Source organism: Pteronotus mesoamericanus, unplaced genomic scaffold, assembly GCF_021234165.1.
Source record: "Pteronotus mesoamericanus isolate MK-2021 breed Mesoamerican mustached bat unplaced genomic scaffold, CSHL_Meso_final contig_25, whole genome shotgun sequence".
Lineage (NCBI taxonomy): Eukaryota > Metazoa > Chordata > Mammalia > Chiroptera > Mormoopidae > Pteronotus > Pteronotus mesoamericanus.
In genome coordinates this window covers 9,939,305-9,965,354 of record NW_026555105.1, presented here as the reverse complement: position 1 = coordinate 9,965,354, position 26,050 = coordinate 9,939,305, and the positions used below count along the sequence as shown (strand labels likewise).

General features: G+C 53.2%; 2 protein-coding genes across 5 annotated transcripts; one reads left to right on the top strand and one right to left on the bottom strand.

Moving 5' to 3' along the window:
* Nucleotides 1–30: 30 nt before the first annotated feature.
* Nucleotides 31–5,809, top strand: CTSA (cathepsin A). Of its 3 annotated transcripts, none has more exons than XM_054573668.1 (15): nt 31–143; nt 334–515; nt 655–766; nt 999–1,049; nt 1,133–1,219; nt 1,461–1,616; nt 1,912–2,003; nt 2,370–2,454; nt 3,009–3,100; nt 3,183–3,261; nt 3,346–3,485; nt 4,140–4,215; nt 4,879–4,968; nt 5,139–5,243; nt 5,497–5,809. In XM_054573668.1, exons 1-15 carry the CDS (start codon nt 90–92, stop codon nt 5,578–5,580), a joined length of 1,485 nt encoding a protein of 494 aa, XP_054429643.1. In that variant the 5' UTR covers nt 31–89; the 3' UTR covers nt 5,581–5,809. The 3 variants fall into 3 exon arrangements, with proteins under 3 accessions (XP_054429643.1, XP_054429642.1, XP_054429644.1); XM_054573667.1 differs by having other exon boundaries at nt 5,112–5,243; XM_054573669.1 differs by lacking the exon at nt 31–143 and adding an exon at nt 200–217 and having other exon boundaries at nt 5,112–5,243.
* PLTP (phospholipid transfer protein) lies at nt 5,803–14,475 on the bottom strand. 2 transcript variants are annotated; one of them, XM_054573671.1, is made up of 16 exons: nt 14,387–14,475; nt 13,722–13,832; nt 13,535–13,634; nt 12,776–12,904; nt 12,325–12,480; nt 11,019–11,082; nt 10,876–10,939; nt 10,090–10,181; nt 8,945–9,121; nt 8,794–8,853; nt 7,468–7,632; nt 7,303–7,370; nt 6,863–6,905; nt 6,699–6,762; nt 6,540–6,616; nt 5,803–6,127 (listed from the first exon to the last, which is right to left on the bottom strand). In XM_054573671.1, exons 2-16 carry the CDS (start codon nt 13,819–13,821, stop codon nt 5,993–5,995), a joined length of 1,494 nt encoding a protein of 497 aa, XP_054429646.1. In that variant the 5' UTR covers nt 13,822–13,832; nt 14,387–14,475; the 3' UTR covers nt 5,803–5,992. The 2 variants fall into 2 exon arrangements, with proteins under 2 accessions (XP_054429646.1, XP_054429645.1); XM_054573670.1 differs by having other exon boundaries at nt 14,397–14,475.
* Between the last annotated feature and the right edge of the window lie 11,575 nt (nt 14,476–26,050).

Sequence of the window (26,050 nt, the reverse complement as noted above, 5' to 3'; positions counted from 1 at the left end):
TGCCGAGTCCGCTCGGGGTCAACAGAAACAGCCGAACCTTGGAGGCCGTCTGTCACGTGATGCCGAGGCACACGTGACTGAGCATACACATGACTTGCAGTCGCCAGGTTTCTCCCGGAGAGCCAGGACGCGGGGGAGCAGAGGTGAGAGGACGTCGGAGACTGGAAGGAATCCCGGAACTACGGCTGTGGGCTCAGCGGGCGGAGGAGGCTCGGCGGTGGGAGCTGGGCCCGGGGCTGGGGATATCCTCGCGGAGCGCCGCCAGCTCCTCCCCAGGGACCGCTGCGCGCAGCCAGGGAGCCAGTAAACAGCCGGCGCCCGCTTCCTCCGCAGATGGTCCGAGCTGCGCTGTCGCCGCCGTGCTTCCTGTTGCTGCTGCTGTTGTGGTCGCCCCGAGGCGAGGCAGCCCCCGATCAGGACGAAGTCCAGCGTCTTCCCGGGCTGGCCAAGCAGCCCTCTTTTCGCCACTACTCGGGCTACCTCAAAGGATCCGGCTCCAAGCGTCTCCACTACTGGTCCGCAGCTCTCCCTCCAGGGCGGGGTGGGGGGCCCACAGTGATGCCCGTCAGGGGAGAGGACTGCGGAGCTGGGGAGCGGGGAGGGCTGGAAGAGGCCCCTCCGCCTGCACCCACCCGGGCCTGACACCCCTCCCAGGTTTGTGGAGTCCCAGAAGGATCCCAAGAGCAGTCCTGTGGTGCTTTGGCTCAACGGAGGGCCGGGCTGCAGCTCCCTAGATGGTTTCCTCACCGAGCACGGCCCCTTCCTGGTGAGTGGAAGCAGCTCTCTCCTCCGCGACTCAGGAAAAAGAGAGGGAGGGGACACTTCCCAAAGGAGAAGGGCGGCGAAGAGGGGGAAAAGGACGCTTGTCCTTTTATCCAAAAACGCGTCCTTTTCCTGAGCCTTAATTTCTTCATCTGAATCTTTGGCGGGACGCGGTGGCCCTTTCCCTCCACCCAGTTCGATCTTGGGCCTTAATCAGGGATGTCTGTCCTCCTCAGATCCAGCCAGATGGTGTCACCCTGGAGTACAATCCCTATTCTTGGAACCTGGTATGGGCCTTGCTTTGGGTCCTGTGGGGAAGTCCTGGGCATGGCGGAGCCCTCTTGCAGCTGCTCTCCTCCTCCCTGCCTAGATTGCCAATGTGTTGTACCTCGAGTCCCCAGCTGGGGTGGGCTTCTCCTACTCCAATGACAAGCTTTATGCGACCAATGACACTGAGGTGAGTCCTGCACCTGCCGGTGTGCCCTGGCCTCCCTGGTTCTCTGAAGGTGGCATGACACCGAGAGACAAAGACCATGGTTTTGGAATCCATCTTTCACTGTTACGTGCCGTGCAGCGTGATGTTGGCACTATCAAGTCACTTCCTCTTGCACAAACAGGGTGGGTTGGTGTCATTATCTGAGAGTCCTTCCAGCCCAGATACCAGAGTCTCTGGATCCCTTCCATCCTACCATCCCCAGGTCGCCGAGAGTAATTTTGAAGCCCTTCAGGATTTCTTCTGCCTCTTCCCGGAGTACAAGGACAACGAGCTTTTCCTGACAGGGGAGAGCTATGCCGGCATCTACATCCCCACCCTGGCCATGTTGGTCATGCAGGACCCAAGCATGAACCTTCAGGTGCAGGACAGCTGCAGGGGGGAGGGGGGCAACTTGGGACCATAGCTTCCTGGTTGGTGAGGTCACACAGGTCGACTCCCCCATCCAACCCAGACTCCTCCATAACACCCTTGCCGCCAGCCAGCCTTTCTCTGCTCATGTGCCTCCCATGACAGGAAATTCACGTCTCAAGCTGCCAGCTCTGTTCTGTATGATGTGTGGCCTCCCCCACCCACACACCCCCACAAACCTCCCTGGGTCAAGGGTGGCTCCTCCTCACCCTCCTGCTGAGCTGGATACCTTGGCTGTTTTGCAGGGATTGGCCGTGGGCAATGGACTCTCCTCCTATGAGCAGAATGACAACTCTCTCGTCTATTTCGCCTACTACCATGGTCTTCTGGGGAACAGGTATGGGAGGGGGGCAGCCGGGCAGCCTTCAGGGTGGGGCCGGTCATAAGATTTCAGGTCTGTCCTCTACGTACATAATATCCCAGGGCCTATCCTGATTTGTCAGCACAGGGTGGGGGCTGGGGTTGCTTAGAAGCGTTTGGTGCTAAAAGGCCAAAGACTGGAGATTAGAATTTAAAGGGACCAAGGAGACGTGGCATCATGACCCAGGGGCAGCTAGGTTGGGGACCTACATACCACACCTTGTGATACATGTCCTCATCCCCTGGGGTCAGGTCGTGATGGGGGGATGGAGAGAGAAGGTGGGGTTCTCGCCCTCTCTGTCTACCATGGGTCTCTAAGCACTTCCGCTCTGATCTTCTCCAGACTCTGGTCATCCCTCCAGACCCACTGCTGCGCACAAAACAAGTGTAACTTCTATGACAACAAAGACGCAGAATGCGTAACCAGTGTAAGGTTCTGACCCCACCGTGTGTCGCCCCTGATATCGCCAGTCCTGAGAACAGGACCACAGCTCCTTGGGGACTCCCTGTCTCCCATCCTCCATTGTTGTCCCGTCCTGCCTCTTGCAGCGACTGGGTGTTCTCTGGGACATGTGAACATGGATGCTCTCCCTCCATCCTGTGGCTTTCTGGGCAGGTCTTGTGAGGGGACAGGCGTTCTCTTATCGGACATCTGCCACATGTCAGGACTGCTGAACTGTCGGTGTAGATTATTTAATTTTCAGTTTCTCCTTGAAGGGAGATCATATCCACATTTTCCTCAGATGAGGAAACTGAGGCCAAGAATGTTGAAGTCACAGGGCTGGAAAGTGGGAGCACTAGGATTTGGACACAGGTCTGGCAGATTCCTTCCACTGAGCCTCAGTTTCCCCACCTGTGGAAAAAGTAGTGGAAGAGTAACAACAAAGTGAGGTCGGAAAGTTCCAAATATGGGGACAAGCTGGTAACGTCATGGGGAGGCTAAGCTTTTGTAAAACATGGCGGCCCGGTGTTTTCATTGCAGCTCCAGGAAGTGTCCCGCATCGTGGGCAGCTCTGGCCTCAACATCTACAATCTTTATGCCCCATGTGCTGGGGGGGTGCCTGGTCACTTAAGGTAGGCACTGCTGGGTGCCCCATTGGACTGACCCCAGCCCCATGTGGAGGCTCCAGCACCCATCCCCCCACTTCATTTGCAGGTACGAGAAGGATACTGTCATAGTCCATGATTTGGGCAACATCTTCACTCGCCTGCCGATCAAGCGGATGTCGCATGTGGTATGCGAGGGCCTGGGCTTCCTCCCGGGGTGGGGAGGGGTGGGGCAGGGAAGCGAAGACCCTAACTGTGTCTACGCCACTCAGGCACTGCTGCGTTCCGGGCGTAGGGTGCACATGGACCCTCCCTGCACCAACACCACAGCCACCTCCACCTATCTCAACAACCCTTTTGTGCGGAAGGCCCTCCACATCCCGGAGCAGCTGCCCTCCTGGGACATGTGCAAGTGAGGTTCTGTGGCTGCTCGGGGCTGGGGGTGGGGGGCAGTGGCAGGCTTTTGGCGTTTGTAGTAGGCTCAGTGGGGCCACAGTCAGTGTTTTGCAGGATGTTTAATCCCGAAGTTGATTGATATTCAGCCAGTTCACTCTTAAAGGACCATGTAGTTGTTGAAAATATCGATTACTTCCATGGCATTTAATAGACACTCCCGACTGCCCTCCCCCACCCCGACTCCAATGCTGTTCCCAGCAGCTCAACTCTCCTTTGACCCTGCAAGTAAAAAGGTGACGACCTGGCATAGCAGGGGCCACTCAGGTCCCTTTTGGGTTGGTCAGTACGCACCCCCTACTGTTGTCATACACTGTGCTTTGTACACCTATGAGCTGCTGTGCTCTAAATGCCAGGTGAATCGCAGTCATTGAAACAACCAAAGTGTCCCTATGCATTTCTAAGTGGAAGTGGGTCAAGGACCTCTGAATTCCAGCTCCCCCCCCCCGGCCCCCCCAGTCTAGGTAAGTCCTAGAGAGAGGCATGAGGAGGGGACTGAGTCCTAGCTGTCTGCCTCTTAGGCTGGAGCTTGGGGATATGCGACGAGGTCTGATCTGTTCACTCTTTTTCTCCCCCTCCCCATCTTCCTGGGCCTGCCCACATGTTCTTGAAGCTTCCTTGTGAATTTACAGTATCGCCGTCTCTACCAAAGCATGAATTCCCAGTACCTCAAGCTGCTTGCCCCACGGGTGAGTAGGGGCCGCACAGCTAGGTCCCCCCGCAGCCTCAGGGCCCGGGAACAGTGCGGCCAGGCAGGGGAGCACGGGAGGGGAGACTCCAGAAGTGAAGTCACTTGCCCGAGGTACTGGAGTTTGCAGGGTCAGGATACGAACCTGGCTTTGGCACCCCCCCAGGTTTCTCTGCTGTAGGAGGCTGAAGGGTCTGCATGAGCCAAAGAGCCTTCGGGGTGAGAAGAGCTAGTCACATCGTGTTACAAACAGGCAAATGGATGCCCAGGGTGGGCGAGGGTCTTGTCGAAGGTCACCTAGGAGATGCCGGCAGAGCCAGGTTGGGACCAGGTCTGTAGCGCAGTGGTTCGGGCATGGGCTCTGGGGTCAGATAGCCTGGCGCAAGTGTCTTTATTAGCCTGTGTGACCCTGAGCAAGTTTCTCGTGTATCTTAAGACTTGCTTTCCCCATCTGTGAAATGGGATTGATAATAATATCTACTCTCGTAGGTAAAGCATTTCATAGAGCATTGGACAGGTGGGAAAGCAGTCAGAAAACAAAAGCGTTTCCTCATTCCTGCTGTTTAGCTGGGCCTCTTGGATTCCCTGAGGGGTGGGGCTTGAACCCCTAAGGGTGAGGCCTAGGCTGGTTCCCGACCTGCCACTACCCCCTGCTCTGCTCCAGAAATACCGGATCCTGCTCTACAACGGGGACGTGGACATGGCCTGCAATTTCATGGGGGATGAGTGGTTTGTGGATTCCCTCAGCCAGAAGGTAAGGCAGGGCTCTCGGCCCCGGGGCGAGGCTGGCGCAGGGGTAGCGTGAGCGTGCTTGGTGGACAGGGCCAACCTGGAGGAGGTCCCGGGTTGTGAGGTCTTGAGGCTTGGTGTCTGAGCAGGGGTGGTGGGTGGCTGTAGGCCGCTACGTCTTTCCCGGTGGGGCAGATGGAGGTGCAGCGCCGGCCCTGGTTAGTGAACTACGAGGACAGCGGGGAGCAGATTGCTGGCTTCGTGAAGGAGTTCTCCCACATTGCCTTTCTCACCATCAAGGTAGGGCCGGGGCCCGGCAGGGGCAAGAGGGGCCGGGGGCAGGACCCCCCATCCTTTCCCCACCCCCCACCCCCCGTTTCTTTTTATGCTGGGTGATCATCTGGCCCCTGTAAGGGCAGGTTTTCAGTGGGGGGAAGGTGCGGGGCACAGTCAGGGGAAGGGGAAGGTCACGGGCTGGGGGGAACCAGCGGGAGGAAGTCCCCGGCGGCAGGGGCTGTACAGGGAGGGACTCTCACAGAACTTTGCTCCTCAGGGCGCCGGACACATGGTTCCCACCGACAAGCCCCAGGCTGCTTTCACCATGTTCTCCCGCTTCCTGAATAAACAGCCGTACTGACCGGCACCACAGGGACCAGTGCTTACTGCCCTATCCAGCCCCTCCCAGCCTCTCCCACTAGAAGCGAGGTTCCCCTTGATGCTGAACAGCCCTGTAGGGCAGTGAGGGAGTTTGCACTTTATTCCCACCCAGGGCAGGGCCTGGTGTGCCCCCCCCCCAGCCCCCTGCCCACTCCCAACAATGCCCTTAATGCACTCATGCCACCCCGGGAACACAACAGAGCTCAGGACAGTCCCTCGGAGGCTGGACAGACTGTAATTGATAGACTGTGATTACGGAATTAAATTGATTACAGCTTAAAACTCCATCTTCTCCGTGGCACGAGGGTTAGAGAGGGCACTATAAGCTGTGAGGGAGGGGGCACGAGGCATTGGAGTCCTGAGTGCAGCTGCCAGGGGCGGGGGTCGAGGGCTCAGACGGCCGCCGCCGTGGAGGGCGGTGGGGCAGGGCTTGTCCGGAAGTCCCTGGTGGCCGCAGGCCGGTTCTTCTCGATCACCTCTCTCAGCCCTTTGGCGAAATGGAGGTCAGCCCCGATGGTGAGGAAGCCCTGTGCGGCGCAGCAGAGAAGGGAGTCTGCTCATTCCATTGCTGAGGCCAGAGTTGAGACATAAAGGGAGTCCTGGGCCTCGAGGGGGTTCCCAATCTAGTGGGACTGATGGAACAGCAAAGCACTTATAACTCCCTGTGATGGGTGCTGAGATAGAGGCTGCAGGGGCACAGCCCGTGGGGCTCAAGGGGGGCTTCCTAGGGGAAGTGACCTCTTAGCTAAGACCTGAAAGATTAACAGGCGTTGGGGGTGGAATCAGGAAAGGGTGTTCCAAGGTAAGGGCACGGTCTGTGCAAAGGACTGGGGGCATCTGTGTAAGATAAAAGGGGGGGGCAGGTGTCGGGGTGGCCTGCACTCCCAACCTGCAGAGGAGGCAGACGCTGCCCTCTTTCCCCGTTGTGCGTGCACTCACCGCGTGGTTCGTCACCACCTCCCGCACAAAGTCCATCCCCTCAGGTAGTGGGATCTGCACCCCACGCCGGATCCGCTCTGTCGGGAAGACAGCAGGCTCAGCCTGGGCCTACCAGGTCCCCCTCACTCCCCACTCCCTCCTCATAACCCCCACCCCTACCGTTGATGAGGGGCATCACCGCAAACTGCAGCATGGTCTTCAGGGGGGCCTGCAGCGGGATCAGCTGCGGGGGAGGAGGGGCACAGTCAGGGCTGAGCGGGGCGGGCTTGCCTCAGCTGCTCCCCCTGACCCTGGCCTCTGCCCGCCCACCATTCCCAACTCACTGCCAGCGACTCAAATGCAGACTGGTTCGAGTAGATTCGGAACCTGGGGGAGGGAAAGACGTGCCTGGTGGGCATGAGCCCAGGAGGCTCCCCCTCCACCAGGCCCCCAGGCCTAGCCACCAGAAGCCCGAGTTTCAGTCTTAGGTGTCCACCTATACACCTTTCCAGGGGGTTCTACCACTCCAGCTGTGTGTCCTCGGAGAGCCATGTCTCCCTCTAGGCCTCCTTTCCTCCTCATGGGCTATGTCTTACTTGCTGAGCACTTCCACCCCAGTGCCTGATCCATAAAGCACTTTCTGTGTAGTAACAAAGACCACAGCTCGCAGTGGCTTGTTGGCAGCACTGAATAGCTCTCCGGTTCTGTTTGGCACGTGTGATTGTCCTGGAGACACTGACACTCAGGTTAAGAGCCTGCCCGAGATTTTCAGGCATCTGCATACTTGCGCAGGTCCAGCTGTACGCGCAGCGCCTTCCCCTGGAGGGCCACCTTGGCGCTGAGACGGGTGTCCTGCAGGAGCGTGGGGAGGGGCCGTACGTCACTGACCAGACAGGGACCCAGCCCCCTTCTCTCCAGCCCTCAGCAGCCGTCGCCCTGGTGCCCGCACCATGATCATGCTGGACAGCTGGATCTCAGGCTGGTTGAGTGGGACCAGGGCAATGGTGACACTGGCAGTGACAGAAATGGTGGTGCCCGAGGGCTTGATGGTGCAGCGCGGTGGTGCCATGACCCGCAGTTCCAGCTTCAGCGGAGAGTTGACCACTGCTGGGCTCTGGGGACAGAGCAGGGAGGGAGGTCAAAGCCTGAGTCTGTTCCCAGGTGCGCCCACCAGGAGGAGTGGGTGGCTCGGGCTCTGCCTTCTGGGGGCCCAGGGTGACAAACACGAAAGGGGTGTGGCTTCCCAAACCCTCCAGGACTGTGTGCAGCTTCTGCGCCTTTGCGCACACAAAGAAACATCGTGTTCTAAGAATGTCTCCTTCTCTTTCTGCTGTCCCAAGTTCTCAGTGTTCACAATCCAACCCCCATCCCGACTCCTCAGGGACAGTGTATTTACATTACATATCCCAGTCCACTGCCACATCTCCTTCCTCTAAGCTGCTGTGCTGTTTCTTCTCGAGGCAGCAGAGGAGCGCTGTTAAGAGTCCCACACTGACCAAATAACCCCAAACAAACGCTTCATTTAAACCTCAGCAACCCTGTGAGACAGGTGTCCTTTTTTGAGATGGGGACATTGAGGCACAGAGAGGTTAAGTAACTTGTCCAAGGTTAGACAGTTACTCGGTTGCAGAGCTGGGATTCAAACGCAGGCAGTCTGGCATGCTCTTAAAAGCAATGCTTGGCCACAAGTTTGACGGTGGTGATGACGATAGCAATAGCAGTAACAATGCCAGCTAGCGTTTACTGAGCACTTACTCTGCTCCTGGTACTGCTCTACTTGCTTTACGTGTATTCTTTTAACCCTCGCGACAACCCTATGAGGCTGTACAGTGTAGCGGAGAATGCCAGTGTGACCTGGAATCGCAATTCAGAATCCTGGTGCGAACGCCAGCTCTGTCATGTACAGCACCGAACCAAGGACACGGAAATATTTTTTGTTAAATTTTAAGCTCCCATCCCTCTCCCCGTTAAACAAGGGAAAATAAGCAAAAAGAACAGCATATCAGTCATTAAAACCCTTATGCTTACTTGCAGAGCTGGGGTTCTCAGCCCATCCTCGTCACAGCTTCATGAAGGACGGATGGAGCAGGAGCGAGTGAGCCCCCTTCGCAGACTTAGCTACAGGCTCGGCTAGGTGAGGGGACTTGGCCAGAGCCAGGCCTTCTGTCCGCTCTGTGGCTGCCCTTTGGGGTCTCCACCTCCATACCTCACTGGTCCCCTGCAGGTAGTGAGCCCACCCACCCTGGCCATGTCCCTGCCTCCCACCAACACTCACCAGCAGGATCATGCTGCCAAAGTAGGAGGCTCTCAGCAGCATTTCCAGGTCGTGGGGCACCTGGTCAGGGGCACGACGGGGCGAGACAGGGTCACCGGGAGCCCCATCACAGGCCCCCTCTTGCCCCTTCCGTAAACCCACCCTGGCATACCTTGTCCCCCACCAGCGTCAGCCTTAGGACGCCGGTCTGGAAGTAGCTCTCCAAGGCCGAGTCGAAGAAAAACTCAGAGAAGGCCACGTACACCATCCGTTCCTCCTCCTGCAGCTGGGGCTCCACTGCCCGGTTGGGGAAGCTCTGGTTCCCCTGGGCCAGGGGAAAGAAGGCCCCCTGGGAGGGGTCAGAGTCAGGGCCCAGGCCGACTGGCCCAGTGCCGGATGTCACCAGGCCCAGTGCTAGGCACTGAGGGGTGGCGGAGAGTCAGACCCAGCTGCTGTCCTCGGGGGACCCGTGGGCACACATCTTAAAAGGCATCGGATGGAGCGCAGCTGGAGTGCCACGAGGAAGCAATGCCATGAGACCTGGGAAGGGAGGCCCAGGAAGGGGCTCAGGGAGGAGGGGGCATTTGAGTGGGCCTTGAAAGCTAGGTGACAGTAAAGATGACAGCCACTGCTTACATATATGTAGCAATTCTTCCATGCCCTTTACATAGACCAACTCCTTTAGTCCTCTGAGGTATGTTTTCTTATTGTGTTATTTCCATTTACACATTAGGAAACGGGCACAGAAAGGTAACGCCGCTTGCTTAAGGTCACACAGCTAGGAAGCAGCAGAGCTAGGATTCCGAACTGCAGGCATTCTAGCTCCGGAATCTGTGCTCTGCCACTCCGCTCTACTCCACTAGGAGGAGCCAAAGGTGCCCTGTGGCCTTGGGCAAGTGACATCACCTCTCTGAGTGTGTTTCCACATTCCTAAAGTGGGTATGACGTTCGTACCTGACTCTCAGGGTTATGAGAGGGTGAAATGAGGTTTATGTGCATAAAGCTCTACATCCTGCTCCTTCAGGGGAGATGGGGAAAGGCAGTGCATGAGCAAAGGCCCCAAAGCAGGAAGCGGGGGGCATATATGAGAAAGAGCAGCTGCAGAGGAACAGGGTGAAGTTAGAAAGGTGGGGACAGACACTAGTAGCAAGACTCCGATGCCAGGCCCGGGAGGCAGACCTAACTGTAGGCAGCAGGGCCGCAGCGTTCCCTGCCTCAGAGTGCTCTACTGTCAGAGCTGTGCTTTAGGAAGATAAAACCAGTGACTTTCGGGAGAAGGAGGGAATGACAGGCACAGCGGCGGCAAGGGCAGCTCACCCGGAAGTCCATGTCCAGACTGCTGGTGGAGACCACGGGATCCTTTAGGAGGGAGTAGTCAATGCCAATGAGATTGTCCACAGGACTGCGTACTGTGGGGAGGGGCTCAAATCACTCCAGGCTGTGCCAGGCTGTGGCAAACGGCTTAAGCTCCCTGGGCCTCCGTTTCTCCTCTGTAATGCGGTCACTATAATACTTGCCTCATAGCGTTGTTACGAAGATCAAATAGTTTTACGTGGGAAGCACCTAGTTCCTGATGTGCAGTAAGTGCTCAACAATGGTAGCTATTATTATCATTGGTAAGGGATTTCATCAGGTCACTAAACAAGATGGTAAAGGATTCCCTTCCCTCCTGTTTTGCCCTGCCCCCTCCTTCCCTGCCCATCTCCCACAGAAGACAGAGGTCGCAGCTCAGGAAAAGAGAATTCACGTTAACTAAGCACCTATTAAGTGTCAGGTGGTGAACACCAATAGGGCCCCGGTTGATCAACAAGCACATACCGAGGACCTTGACAACCAGCCCTCGGTTAATCCTCACAGCAACCCCAGGGGATGGCCTCACCAGCCAAGCTAGGAAGCCAAGGCCGAGAGAAAAGTGAGTATTTACCATGGGTCGCGTAGCAAATCAGCAGAGGCCATGGGTGAATCCAGGCCATTGCACAGCCGGGATTGGAAGGAGCGTACTCTGAAGGGCTGCCTGACAGCTCTGTGCCCAGCCGCCTTCTAGCCCCCATTCAGGCCCCAGGGCCTGGCCCAGAGCTCCCCACCCCGCCAGCACCAACTCACCGGGCACAGTGTCCAGAAGGGAGTTGAGCAGCACCGTCCCTGCGTGGTGGAGCACTGGGCAGATCTGGGAAGTGGGTGCCAGAGTCAGGGCCTTTGAAGGAGTGGGCACCCCCCTCGACCCCCCAGACCTGCCACTGCCCAACCTGCTGGTTGAGGAGGAAGCGCATCCCTGAGATGATGAACGTGGAGAGGATTTGGTACAACTTCCTGTGAGGAGAGGATAGACCCATGAGCCTAGACCCTACCCCATGCAAATCCAGGTCCAAAAGAAATCACGGTGATCAGAGAGATGGGGGCAAGGGGCTGGATGCATCCACTTCGACCTGAATTACCAGCTTTTCAATAGAGGCTTTCCTTGACCTGGGCCCAAATCGCCTCCAGCCTTATTCTCAACAGCTCTCGTCCCCCGGACCCCCCCCAGCCGAATGAATGTAGCCACACTTCCTCAAAACTGCCCTGAGCATCCCGCCTCCATGTCACTACCCACGCCCTCACTTCCACCCTCAATGCCCACATTCTGTATTTCCCTGCTTAGGCTCAGATGTTTCCTCTTTCAGGCAGTCTGCCCAGACTACTTTATTAGTCTCCACAGTACTTTCTTAGTCCCTCTCTCAAGCCCCAAGGACAAACATGTTTTCCCTCTAACTAGGCTCTGAGTTTCTTTCTGAATCCTCAGGGACTGGCATATTCTTTTTTTTTTTAATCCTCATCTGAGGACATTTTTTAATTGATTTGAGAGAGAGAGGAAGAGGTTGGGGCGGGGGTCAGGGAGAAACATTGATGTGAGAGAGAAATAGCAATTACCTCCCTCAAGCGACCTGATGGAGGATCGAACCCACAACTTAGGTATGTGCCCTGATTGGGAGTCAAACTCTCAACCTTTCCGTGTACGGGATGATTCTCCAACCAACTGAGCCACACTCGTCAGGGCAGCATACACTTTGTTGAGTAAGTGACCATGTACCAACATCAGATGACAAATCTACCCTCTCCTCTCCCTGGCCCTCTTCTGGAACCTGCACAAAGTCCCCGTCTCGGCCCCAAACCTGGGCCTATGTTATCATTTTTGTTGTAACTAGTAAGAGCCACCAATTTTTGAGGACCTATTTCATGCCCAACTGTGCGCTCTTATCCTCACAGTTACTCTTATCTAAATGACTAGCCACTTATTATATGCCAGGTGCTGTTCTAAAGAGTTTTACATATATGAACACAAATAGGCCTCTTAACATCTTATAAAATAGTTTCTATTATCACCCTTATACTACCAATGAGGAAATTGAGGCTCAGAGCTTTAGCGACTTGCCCGAGGCCACACAGCCAGGAAATGATGGCGCTAACATTTGGACCTAGCTGTTCTGACTCCCAAGCCCGTGCACTTTGCATTGCATTAGGCAGGTAGGCTGTGGGGCTCCCAGCGGCTGCACTGGGACTGAGGATGGGGCTTACCCGAAGGTTCCCCCGAAGGCTGCGTGCATTCTGGAGACAGAGGCCTCGCAGGAGACGTTGGACACTTTGATCCGGCCAGAGGAATCCCCGGAGAGCTGCAGAGCCGTGCGGATGGATATACCCTCCGCAGAGGCATTGATATAGCCCCCATCATAGCTGCCGGGAGTGGGGTGCAGGGTTAGCGTTCACCCAAACTTAGAGCTTAACCGAGAATTCACTGCCTGCTCCCGATCCCCATACATCACGATACCTCTTAAGACGGCTTTACTTTTGCACAGTTTACCAGATATTCTACGAAACCCTATCAGCCCCTATGAAGTGGGGATGACCGCCCTCATTGTACAGGTGAAGAAACTTGAGACTCAGAAAGACTAAGGGATTGTCCACAGCCCACATCACCCTCAGCCCTCCTGACCCACTTGCCACTCCCCTGAGGTTGCCAGGTCCTCACAAGAGCCAGTAGAGAAGCTGTCTCCGAAAACCCAGCCCCAAAGAGGCATTGCTGATTTGTAGCACCAGCTCCTGCTCTGGCTGGAAATGGAGCTTGGAGGACGTCAGCTGCAGCTCTGTGACCTTCACCCTGCAGGAGGCCTCAGGGTCAGATTCAAGGACAAGAGGGGATCCCACCCAACCCGGAATGCAGTGCCTCCTCTTCCAGTCCAGACCTGGGGAAACTGGGGTAGTTGGAATGAATTATTCCGTTGCTGCTCAAGTGCCCATCCTGGGCTACGGTGGCTCCGAAAGAAGATTCTCCTGACTCAGGTGTTAAAAGTGAGCTTCACCGCTCCTCTTAGAAGTCTTGTTGCTTGCCCTCCCTTCCCTTCCACATTCTGGGGTTGCTAGGTCTGGTCTTTCAACCGAGCCCGTTGTCTCCATCATCTTTAATCCGATTCCCCTGTCCCCACCGTCCTAAACCACGGGACTTCATCTGTTCCCAGAACCTCTACACCCGGGTGCCCTGGACTCTGATCATCTAACTCTTGCCCATTGGCAAGTTTCTTGCCTCCGCTTCTTTGGTGCTGTTTGGCCACCCCTCCATTCCACTTAGCTGTTCTTGGTCCCGCCTACATTTCTTAGGCCACGCCCACCTGCTTGATCCCGCTGTCGTTGGCAGGTTTGGCCTTTATCTTCCAGGCCCCATCCTTAAATTCCGCTCCATCGATTTGACCACGCCCCCACCTTCGAACCCCGCCCCGAGGCCCCTACTTACTCAGAGATGTTGTAGTAGAAGGGGCCCTCTCTGCCTCCCAGGTCCGGGATGGTGATAGTCTCTAGCTCTTGCTCCAGAAAGCGTAGCCCCTCCTGCTTCACTGAGGCAGGAGCAAGACCGTTAGCTCCTGCGCCCACTGCTGGGGTGACTCCACCCTCAACCGCCCCCGCCCGCCCCCACCCCTTACCCAGCTCCAGCGCCTGGGAGGTGATGCGTATCTTGCAGCCGGGGATCTCGGCGTGAGCTCCTGCCACCAGGGCTAAGAAGAGGGTCCAAAAGAGGGCCATGGCGAGCGGGCCTAAGGGTAGGGTGGGGTCACAGGAGTCACCCGGCCGCTAAAACCCACTCCTCGGCTGTCCAAGCAGGAGCGGGGCTGGCGCGGACCGTTACCCTCGAGATAGCTCTTCGGGGAATTTGGACCAATAATATTGGCTCCATTTGACAGATGCAGAAACTGAGGCTGAGACGATTCGACTTGCGCTCTGGCTCCCAGAGGATTTGGGGCACGGGGAGGGGGAGAGGACACGCTCGGTTCCCTCGTGCAACCGCTCCGTGACGAATTTGGACCTCCCCAGCAACCTCTTCTTTCCTTTAGCGGAGAGTGGGCCCGGCTTGCCCGTTACCATGGGAACGGCTGCACGCGCATTCCTGGGGGCTGGCTTGCAGTTTCCCAGGCTCCGAGCCGGGGAGGAGAGGGGTCTCTCGGCTCCTCTGGGTCCTAAATCCCTGCCATCGGGATTTTGACTGGTGACCCCCCATCTCGGCGCCCTCCTTCATGGAGTCACCTCCCCACCCTGGGTTTAGTAGACCACGCGGCTCAGCGAAGGGCTGGGGGTGGGGGTGGGAACACACCCCAACTCACTGCGGTGGAGCTGGGAGGTGGGGGTTGAGGGTCGGCTCGGTCACGTGGGCGGCAGGCAGCACTAGAGATCCAGGCGGCGGGGTCTGGCGGGCCGCGCTCTCCAGCCGCCTTTATAAAGCCGGGCCTCTTTGACCGCCCCCCCTCCTTGCTCTCCCCTCCTCCCTCGGGAGCTGGGAGGGGATGGGGCGGGACCCTGGCAGCCCGGGTGGTGGAGAGGGCTGTACAGAGCCCCGTGACAGGCCCGGACGCTGTTAAGACAAGTGGCAGACCCAAGCCGGGCTGGAGGGAGGGAAGTCCAGGAGTCGGCCCGTTCGGCCCCAACAATCCCTGCTTCTCTGGGACCTCGGCTCGGATTCCAATCACCCATTTCTTCCTGCATGATCCTGGGCAAGTCATTTCACTGGGGTCATTGAGTTCCAGTTTCCTCATCTAGCAAAATGTGTGTGTTAAAAGGAACTACCTCCTAGGTCTTTATTGCAGCCCAAGGCAAGCCACAAAGTCAATGCCAAAGGCACAATCGTTCCTTCCCTTCCACCCACAATCATCTCAAGACCTCTCTCCTTGCCAGATTTCGCTATGAAATCCCCAGCTGTCTCTGTGTCACTACCCAGGGAAAACGGTCCTGGAACCTCTCCCCGGGGGTCCAAGTCAGTCCACACAGGCTGCTGCAATCACCTCAGAGGGATGTCTGGCGTTTCCCCAGGAACTGGGGATTTTTTGTGTGTGAACCTTTGGAACTAGGTTCTCTGCATAGTACCCCTCCCTCTCCAACCCCGGCCCAGATGTACTGCCTGCAGAGTTCCCAGCTCCTAGGACAGGGCAGGTGCTTGCTATTTCTTATTGTCAAACTGTTGGAAGGGGAAAGGAGAAGCACTAATGACTAATGCCCATTGAATACGGATTTAGCAACAAGCACTCATGACCAGCTTGTCCTGATTTGCCCTGGCTTTGATAACTGAATGTCTCCCTTCCTGGGAACCCCTCAGTCCCAGGCAAACCAGGATGGTTGGCCACCCTAGATCGAGATAAACTAATTTAGCCTTCTGAACCTGTGAAGTCTGCACTGTTGTGAACCCTCCTCAGCAGGCAAGTAGAGATAAAGGCTATCCTGTGGCCGCTGTTGGGGAACCCATGGAATGACTGTTCATGGAAAAGGGGGAGGTGGGTGGTTATAGCCCTGTAGCTAAGTGCTTAGACACTTGTGTCTGATAGACCAGGGTTCAAATCCTAGGTCGTCAATTCTTAGTACCACCTCTTGGATCCCTTATTTAAGCAGCTCTGAGCCTCGATAGCCTCAATCTAAAAGGGAAACAATAAGCTTATTGCAAGAATAAACTAAGTGGGCATTGTGCAGTGCTGGGTATGGTATGTGGTGCACTGTTAGCATCAAATAAGTGCTACCAGTTATGATTAGGGGCACAAACCACAAGCAAACAAGGCGAAACGGGTGTAAGAAAATGTACTAACAATATCCAGAGGAGGAAGTGGGAAAATGTAGGTTTGAACTCCAGTAACCCTCACTCTTCCTGGAGCCTGGCACAAGCAGGAAATCTGGTGAATGTTAGTTTTCTTTCCTGTCATTAACTGCAGTGCAAGCTCCATCTTTGTGTCATTGTTATCGCCTATAGAGTCTTATGCCTTGCAATCTGCTGTCCCCACAGCAACCCCGGTGAGCTTTAAAGGTAGCTACGTAACCCTGGGCAAGCGGTTTCACCTCTCTGGACCTCTGTTTCCTCATCTGGATTGCTTGTGAGGATTAAATGAGATAATACATTTAAAGGGCTTAATAAGCAACGAGCCTTTAGTAAGGGTTCAATAAGCAACGAGCCTTTAGTAAGGGCTCAAAAAATGATAGCTACAATCCTCAGCATCATTAGCCATCCTCCATTCAGAGGCTTTCCATCACACGTGAACAGACTCCTGCTCCCCTGCCCTGATTTCCCAGCATGCAAAAGGGCCTACACTGTCTCATCTTGCACCACCATCACCCTTTTCCATTCTGCTCCAGCCACACTGGTCTTCTGGTTCCTTGCACATGCAAATTAAAGTCTTCTTGCTCAGAGCCTTTGCACCTGCTGTTCCCACTGGCTGGAATGCTTTTCCATGTGATCATTCCACAGCTGGTTCCTTGCTCTTTTGGTCTCAGCTTAAATGGCATTTTTTTCAGAGAGGCCTTCCCTGCCTACCCAGCAGTTGCTCTCAATCACACCAGCTTGGTTTATTTTCTTTATAGATCTTATTTGGATTTAATATTGGTTTATTAAGTTACTGGTTAATGGGGACATGGAGGGCTGGGATCTGATTCACCACTTATTCCCAGTGTTTAGAGCAGTGTCTGGCACAGAGCGGGTACTGAATAAATATCTGTGCTGTGACTGAACTGGTTTGGAGCCCTCAAATGTCCCTGGGAATGGATGATACCTGCACCAGCCTGGGATTCTTTTTCAACTCCTGCCCCTCGCTAGTCTCAGTCCAGCTGCTTCTATACACAGGCCTGGCCTGGGCTAGGAAACAATAAGGTACAGTCACTGGCCTTGATTCGAGGGACTTGCCTACTCAGCCTGCCTCTCTCCTTCGCATGGGTTTCTTCTTTCTTCCAAAACTTGGCTTGAGGGATGGAGACAGCAGAATCCCCAAATCTCTTTCCACTTTTACTCCTGGCTTTGAAGAGGGAAGGGAGACTTTTCGGCACACAAAGGGGCAGGATAGAAAGGCTTTTCCAGCCTCTGTTGTGCAGCCAGCACAGAAATATTGCAAAAAACAAAACACAAAGCAAAACAAATGAAAAAAGCCACCAACAACAAAAAAACAGGATAGCAAAACAGGTGCTTTGGAATCAGACAGACCTGGTTCAAGTCCCGCTCCTGCCACTTTCTAGAACAGAGGTCAGCAAGCTCTTCCTGTAAAGGGTCAGATAGCACATACTTTAGGTTTTACAGGCCCTACAGCCTGTCCCAGCTGTTCAACTCCACCACTGTAGCATGGAAGCAGCTATAAACAATATTTTAGTGAACATGCTATTCGCTGGATGCAGACCATGGGCTGTAGTTCTAGAGTAAATTAAAAAATAAATCTCTTTATGAGCTTCAGGTTCCACATCTGTCAATGGGGATGATCTAGTACCTGCTTACCTCTCTGGGTAGCAGGGGTCTCTTAATGTGATAAAGTATGTAAAGCGCTGAACCTAGTACTTAGTACATGAAAGGGCTCAATAAATATCTCTGGTTATTAGTTAACTAGTTTTTTTTTAATAACAAAAAGTTTACTGCCCTGACGGCTCTGGCTGAGTTGGCTGGGCATCATCCTGCAAAGCGAAAGGTCATTGATTGGATGCCGGGTAAAGGCACATGCCTGGGTCGTGGGCCAGTCCCCGGTTGGGGCGTGTGTAAGATCAGTGTTTCTCTCACACATAGATGTTTCTCTTCCTCTCTTTCTCCCCCCTTCTATTCTCTCTGAGAATAAATAATAAATACAATCTCTTAAAAACTTTCCAAATATTAATTCAGTTAAGCTTCATAACATCCTATAAGACAGGTATCATCATCCAATTTTGCAGACCAGGAAACTGAGGCCCAGAGAGGTGAATTAACGCTGTGAAGGTCGCGGCTGATCTGAGAGATACGAATTCTTTTCTTAAATATTGTTACATATATTGGATGCACAGGTTCAAGGTCATGACTAGCTGCTCATTTGTATATGACTAATGTTAAGCCATAAGGTTTAAGTCAAGTCAGTCTGCCTGCAGAGCCCTTGTTCTTAACCATTCCATTCTCTTGTCTTTCTTCTTCAATGACCCCATTTAATCCTCACAGCAGCCCTCTGAGATAGCTAGTATGGCCCTTGGTCTGCAGAGCGGGAAACTGAGATACAGTGCGAGGAAATAACTGGCCTAAGTAAACAGGCCCCAGTGCCCACAGGATACCAAGCTGGATTTCTCCCAAGATGTCAACATGTGTAGCCTGATTCCCTGCTCCCTCTCCCTGTCTCCAGCTGTGTTTTCTTTGGATCCCTGCGTGGCTTGGAGAAGCTGCGTCAACCCGTCTCCACTCCTGACCATTCCCCCACCCCCGATGCCCACCCAAGCTACCCCTCAGGAAGTGACTCCACCCTCTCACTCTGCCGGAGGCTGTGCACTGCGTTGTATGCGCTTCTGTTGGTCAGCCTGGGTGAGCCCGGGAGCCTGTGATGGGGGCCCAGATGGAATGAGGGGAGGGGTGTGTGTGGGGCGGGGGGAGATGTCAGACCAGGAGACCTCGATTATATCTTCCAAACAGGAGGGACCGCCTGTTTCCAGAAAGCAGCTGGACCAGACTGGGCCCGGCACCAAAAGTAGAAAAAGGAAATAAAGGGCCTAGCTCTCTAAGTTCAGCAGAGAGCTGTGGACTGCTTTCTGTGGTTTCTAAACCTTGGAGACCTGGTCATTTTGTTTCTCCTTTTCTTTCCCATTTCCTCCTTGCAGACCAGTTCCTTTTTCTGTTGAAAGAGATGGCCACCTGGTCCCCAAAGGCCCTTCCAGGTCTGCAACTCAAGAATTCGAATGCTTCTCAAAGGGCATTGCATCCCCTTCTCCCAGGTCCTTTTCAAGCGGCCCCTGGCACCTCTACCGCTCAGCTCAGGTGTCGACCTCCAGCAGCTCGCTGGTCTCTCTGATTTCTTTCTCCTTTGTTTTCTTCTCTTTTTTTTTCTCCTTTGTTTTCTTCATGCCCCACTCCCTTTCCCATTTTCTATGCCTCTTGCAAGTCTGCTAGCAGACTCTGACTCATGGGGCTTTTCTTTCGATGGTCCTCTAAGCCCCTGTCCTTGTTTTATGAGCCAGTCACTCAGCATGAGGAAGGGGCAGAAGATCTGTAGCAGTGCTATCTCGCTGTTCATAATCCAGTAATAAAATTTCAAAGTAATGAGAAGTGTGGGGCAACAAGAGGGAGTGACTTTTCCTTTTGATGATAAGGATGGGCCACCATCTGCAACCTAAGCATTTCTCTTAACTTTGCAGGGACTTCCTAAAGGTTGCAAGAAGCACCCAACGCAGTTCAGCATCTTGAATTTTTTTTTTTTGAGATGCTATAATACTACATAAGTACTGACATAAACAGGCTTTGATCTGAAGAGGACCGCCAACCCTCCCCACTCCCGCCCAGCCAGGAACCATGAGGACAGCAGAGCCCTCCAGCCCCCCGCCCCCCACTTCACCCAGCTAGACCCATAATTTATCACCCCGCCCCCCGTACTAAATTCTGCTTCTCTCTGTCTTGTCCATCTCAGATTACGGCTTCAACATGCACGCAGATGCTCAAGTCAAAAACACAAGAGTCATGTTTGACTTCTTTTTTCTTTCTATGCCATGTCAGCAAATAATTGTGTCTCCTGCTCCAAAAGCTGTTTCCCATCTACACTTTCTCCCTCTGCATCCACAACAACACCAGTCCAGGCCATTCTCATCTTTTACCTGGACAACTTGCCTCATCTCCCTGCCTCACTATCACCCCTCTAAGTTTAGTCTTCCTGTGCCAACCAAAATTATTTTTAAAAGTAGAAATCAGCCCTGGCTGGTGTGGCTCAGTGGATTGAGTACCGGCCTGCAAACCAAAAGGTCACCGGTTCGTTCCCAGTCAGGGCACATGCCTGGGCCGTGGGCCAGGTCCCCAGTTGGGGGCGTGAGAGAGGCGACCAATCGATCAGTGTATCTCTCACACATTGATGTTTCTCTCCTTCTCTTTCTCTCTCCCTTTCCCTCTCTGTAAAAATAAATAAAATCTTAAAAAAATAAAAATAGAAATCATAGCATTTTACTACCTGCTCGAAACCCTCCACTTGCCCTTCTCCCCTTTGCACACAAAATAGAACGTGGACTCTGGCCATGACCCCCCAAAAAGTCTAGCTCTTTCCTCTTTACTAGTCCCTCTTCCCCTGCTGTTTGGAAAACATCAAACTTACTCAGCTTCGAGCTTTCCATGGACTCTTCCCTCTACCAGATACGTCTTTACAGGGCACGGAGACCTTTGCATAATTAGCTTCTTTCATTCACTCAGATCTCTGCTCAGATGTCACCCCCACGGAGAGGCCCCATCGTTACCTATCATTCTACTTAATTCTGTATTGTCAGTTTCTTCCAGGAGACTGCAAGCTCCATGAGGTGGGAGCCTGACATGACACTTAGTCATGGCTGTATCCTCAGTGCCCAACACAGGACCCGATACATGGGACGTGGGTGGTTATTATTATCTGCAAACCCTTTGAAAGGAAGAGATGGTATCCCATCTTGGGGAGCCTGCCCCTATTATCCCCTCGAGCCTTCAAGCTCCCTATAGCTCCTGCTGGCACTGCTCACCTCCTTGCATTTCTCTGGGGTCATCTGCAGCTGGCCTGCAGCCAGGGGTGCTATACTTTCCTAATCTCTTCCGAAGCCTGAACAATCCTAAGGCCGTGAGAACGGGAGGCACCCCAGCCCCTCAGGGCCTCCGCTGGCTGTGCGGAAGTCAGGCCTCCTTGCTACAGTTCCAGGCCCTTTCCACTTCGCCTCCAACAGGCCCGTCTGCCCTGGGTCTGTGCTTGCACCTTTTTGGGAAGGATCTTGTTTCCCAGCCCCCAAGCCCACACGCCTCCCAGTGTGGGAGAGGCTGCTGGCCAGCCTGAGCTCCCTCTCAGTGCCCAGTAGGGCAGAAACCAGGCCTAAAATTAGGGTTCTCAACCCTTCTGCACATGAGCAGCTTTTAGGTCCAAAGGTTTGGGCTTCATTCCGTTATGTTTTAAGTACCTATGCCTGGGCCCCAGGCCCCAAGATTCTGGTTTAATTGGTTTGGGATGGAGCCTGAGCATCCATGGGTGTTTCTACAAAGTTTCTTAGCAGAATGTAATAAAAGAGACTGACAATAACAAGTGTTGACAAGGACCCTCAGTCTTTACTGCTAGGAATGTTAAAATGGTGCAACAGCTTTGGAAAACATTAGGCAATTCCTTATAAAATTAAACATAAACTTATTCTACAGCAATTCCACTCTGAGGTCCTTATAAGGGGGCCTGTATCATCCACGCAACACAAAGGAAAATGTATGCTCACACAGGCACTTGTACGGGAATGTTCAGAGCAGCTTTATTCATAATAGCTCAAAAGTGCAAACAACCCAAATGCCTATCAGCTGGCAAACAGATAAACAAAATGTGGTATATCTATATAGTGGAACACTGTTCAGCAATTAAAAAAAAAAAAAGGAACTCCTGGTGCCTGCTATATATATACAACATGCATGAATCTCAAATACATTGGGCAAAATAAAAGAAGCAAGACAAAAAGGTTACATTTTTGTATGATCTCATTCATAGGGAAGATCCAAAAAAGGCAACTCAATAAACACAGAAAGCAGAGTAGTGGTTAAGCCAGGACAGGGGGATGCACGAGGGGTTGACTGCAAATAGTCAGGAGGCATCTTTTGGGGTGATGGAGGTGTTCCAAAATTGAGTTGTACAACGGTGTAAATTTACTCAAAATCACTGCATTGTCTATTTGAAACTGGTGAATCTAATGGTATGGAAAGTATACCCCAATAAAGCTGTTAAGAGGGTTTTTCCTAGCCAGGGTTGAGACCTCTGGGTGAGAAGCCAAGTGTCCCTGGAACCCCGTAGCTGGGACCCAAGCTCAGTTGGCACCCTCCCACCCAAACCCATCCCGCCCCAGCTCTGGGTCAAAATTTCCTCTGATCTTTGAATTTCAGGAAGCTTCCAGCTGTCACCCTGGCTTCTTTTTTGAAGAAGTCTGGGCTTTAATTCTGCTGCTTCAGCTTCTATGGGTGTAAATACCCTGGCTCTGGGCCACTCTGCCCAAAATAGAAAAATGGGCATCAGAAGGAATGGGTGGGATGATGGCGGGGACCACCAGAGGCGCCCCCACCCCTGTCCTGGGCCGTCCCAAACACCTGCTAGGGAGGCCGAGCGCTAACCCAGAACAGAAACTGAATTTGCGTCCCAAGGCCCTGGTTCGACCTGCACCCGCTGCGGCACCTGGCGGTGCTCAGGCTGACTCATCATACCCTACATTTCTCCACCTCCAGGCTCTGGTGCAGGCTGCACCCTCCCCCTTCCTTGCCCACCTGGAGGATCCTATTCTTCCAGCCAGATTCAGCTGGCAGTCCTCTCTTCTGAAGTCTTCTCCTTTGCATGCCCACCCCCTGGACATCCCCAAAGAGCCCTTATCTCCCTGCAGCTGAGGGTTTATTTCTGTGTCTGCCTCTCCCAGGCTTCTGTGGGCTCCCTGCGGGCAAAGAGCTTGCCTTATTTAGCGTTGGTGCTCTTGTTCGAGGGCCAGGCCTAGTGAGGAAATGACAGGGAGTGTGACACCACATCAGACACTGACAGCAGGGACGGGAAGACCAGACGATCCGTTCCCCTCATCTATTCCTGGTCTCAATGGCTTCTCTTATGTGGCCCCAGAATGGCCAGAGAGCCACTCCCTGTGGAAACCACAGATGGGGGGAAGCCTCCCTTCCACAGCCTGCGTGGGGCCAGGCCCGCTCGCCTTGGAAGCTGCCTTGATCTGCAGAACAGGGCCTATGGCTGGTAGTTTAGGCCTGGCCTGGGCGGGGGCGGCCTGGAACACGGTTGTGCTGGGGCCTCCCTTCCCAAACTGCCAGGACCTCAGGGGTTGAAACGTGTGCTTCCCTCGCAGCTGCTTCTAGCTGTGGTGGGAAAGAATAAGGAGGTTAAGGTATATGGCAGCCTCAACCTGTGTGTTTATGCTTCTGCTGTGTCCTGCGTTGCGGCTGGGTCCTCAGAGGCCCTCAGAGCAGGCTCCGAGCCAGGACTGGCTGTTGCTGGAGAAGCTCCGCTTATCCTAACCCTCTCTCCCAACCCAGCCCCGCTGTCCAGAGAGGCTCCCTAGTCCAGAAAAGTCGACTCCGTGCTTCAAAGCCTCAGGATCTTTGATCGACCTGCTCATCCCCGTCTTGGGAGTAGAGGACACTGGGCTGTTGGCAGGGACTTGGCCACAATGGGCAGCCTGTGCTTTTCTTGGCATCCCAAGGGGCCCAGACTTGGTGTTTCCATCGCAGAAACCAGAGCCTGGAATAGAAACGGGGATACCTGAAGAGGTCACCCCAACTTCAATCCGGAGTGCTCGCCCACAGTCAACAAATACAACATTTAGAGTGTCAGGTGCAGCACTGGGCATAGCGTGTCAGCAGTCACAGCCTAGTGGGTGAAGAGAAGGGACGGACACTGAGCACAGGCCTACACGGAAACACAGACGAGGGGAACTGACCTAGCCTGGGGGGAGGTGAGTTCAGAGAAGGCTGCCTGGTAGAGGTGACGTCTAAGCTAAGACATGAAGGCTGAATAAGGCAAATAGGGAAGAGCGAGGATAGATAGTACGTGCAAAGGCCCAGGGTCAAGAGTACCTGGTACACTTAGGTAGGTCAAGATGCCTGGGACTGGATAGAGACATGGTTTGAAGGTCCAGGTTGTAAATAACATGAATGTATGTCAAATGTTTGACACGGCCCATCGCAAACACTCTGCCATGGTACCTCTCACTGGGGACCAAGTTAAGGGTTTGGGACTTTATCCTGTAGACAATGTGAGACATTCAAGGTTTTTAAAGCCAGGGTGACTTGATCAGATTTGCAATGTAAGAACTAGAGGGAACTCTAGTTCTTAATTAAAAGTTCTTAATTACTATTCATATTACTGCCTCCAGTGTTGACACTCCCAGCCCCACCAAGCTCCACGGGCACAGGTACCATGGACACGAGAGGCTGCCCACAGGGAGTGGCTCTCTGGCCATTCTGGGGCCACATACGAGAACCCTGTGACTTAGAGAGCCCTGTGACTGCAGGATGGACTATAGGCTACGAGAGAAGCAAGGCTGGAGGACCAGAAGGCCAGTTTGGGGACTGCTGTAACTCAGAAAAGAGGTGTGGGGTAGAGATCTTCAAATAGTCCCTGACAGTAGAGTAGATATGCATTGGAGGACAGAATACAGCAATGAAAACGAACTATAGCTACGTGCAACAGGGATGGGTTTTGCAAGTGGGATGTTGAGCAGAAGAAAATACAAAATAGGACTGTATAATTCCTTTTATATCAGGTTCAAGGAACAGGCACAACACAACTGTAGTGTTTAGGGAAGCATGCTTAGATGGTAAGAGTATAAAAGCAAGGAAGTGATGATCACAACACTAGAGGGGAGAATGATGACCCCGTAGGGGAATTCTGCTTGACAATACCTTAAGCTGAGTGTTTATTCAGGTGTTCACTTTGTGACAAATACATTGTTTTACATTTCTGTTTCGTGCACATTTCTGTATGCATGTTATTCTTAACAAAAAGTTTAAAAATAATGGGGCCTGCTCTAAGGTAGTGGAAATAAGGATGGAGAGGTTGATTTTGACTGTATGTGGGAAGCAAGATGAAGGTTTGAACCCAGTCTGTTGAGAAACCGATTTTTTTAACAGATTTTATTTATTTTTAGGGAGAGGGGAAGGGGAGGAGAAACAGCAATGTGCCGTTGCCTCTCACGCACCCCCTACTGGGGACCTGGCCTGCAACCCAGGCATGTGCCCGGACTGGGAATCAAACTAGCAACGCTTTGGTTTGTAGGCCGACACTCAATGCACTGAGCCACACCAACCAGGGCAGAAATCTATTTTTTAAAATTGATTAGAAAAAGAAAGGAGAGGGTGGGGAGTGAAGACGCATTACTTCGTTGTTCCGCATTCATTTATTGGTTGTTTCTTGCATGTGCGCTGACAGAGGGGATGGAACCTGAAACCTTGGCTTACAGGGATGATGTTCTAACCAACTGAGCTAGCCTAGCAGGATGAAACCTAGTTATTCTTAAAACTGAGGTAACTAGGTATATAACATACGAGTTTCAGATGTACAACAGGATAATTCAATCTTTGCATACATTACAAACTGATCACCATTGTGTCTAATTACCACGCATCACCATCAACTGTCTGCCGTTGCCCGTTTTGCCCATACCAACATCCTCCCCCTCGGATAACCACCTATCTATGTGTCTACACCATTTTTTTTTTTTAAAAAAAGATCTTACTTTTAGAGAAAGGGAGGAGAGAGGGAGGGAAACATCAATGTGTGGTTGCGTCTCATGCGTCCCCAGCTGGCAACCTGGCCTGTAACCCGGGCATGTGCCCAGACTGGGAATTGAACCAGTGACCTTTTGGTTCGCAGGCTGACGTTCAATTCACTGAGCCACACCAGTTAGCGCTATGTGTCTATAACTTTAAAAAAAATTCTGCATATAAGTGAAATCACATATTTATCTTCCTCTGTTATTTAACATAATACCCTCAAGATTCATCCATGTTGTTGCAAATGGCAGGACTTCCTTTTTTATGGTGTAGTAGCAGTTCAGTGTAGCAGCAGTACCTATATCACATCTTTATCTATTCATCCATTGATGGACATTTAAGTTGTTCCCATATCTTGGCTATTGTAAATAATGCTGCAATGAACATAAACATGGGGGTGCATGTATCTTTCCAAGTTAGTGTTTCCTTCAGATAGGTACCTGGAAGTGGAATCCCTGGATCATATGGTAGTTCTGTACTGTTTTCCATAGTGGCTACAACCAATTTATGCTCCCATCAACAGGGAACATAAAAGACTTCCGTTTTCTCCTCATCCTCGCCAACACGTTA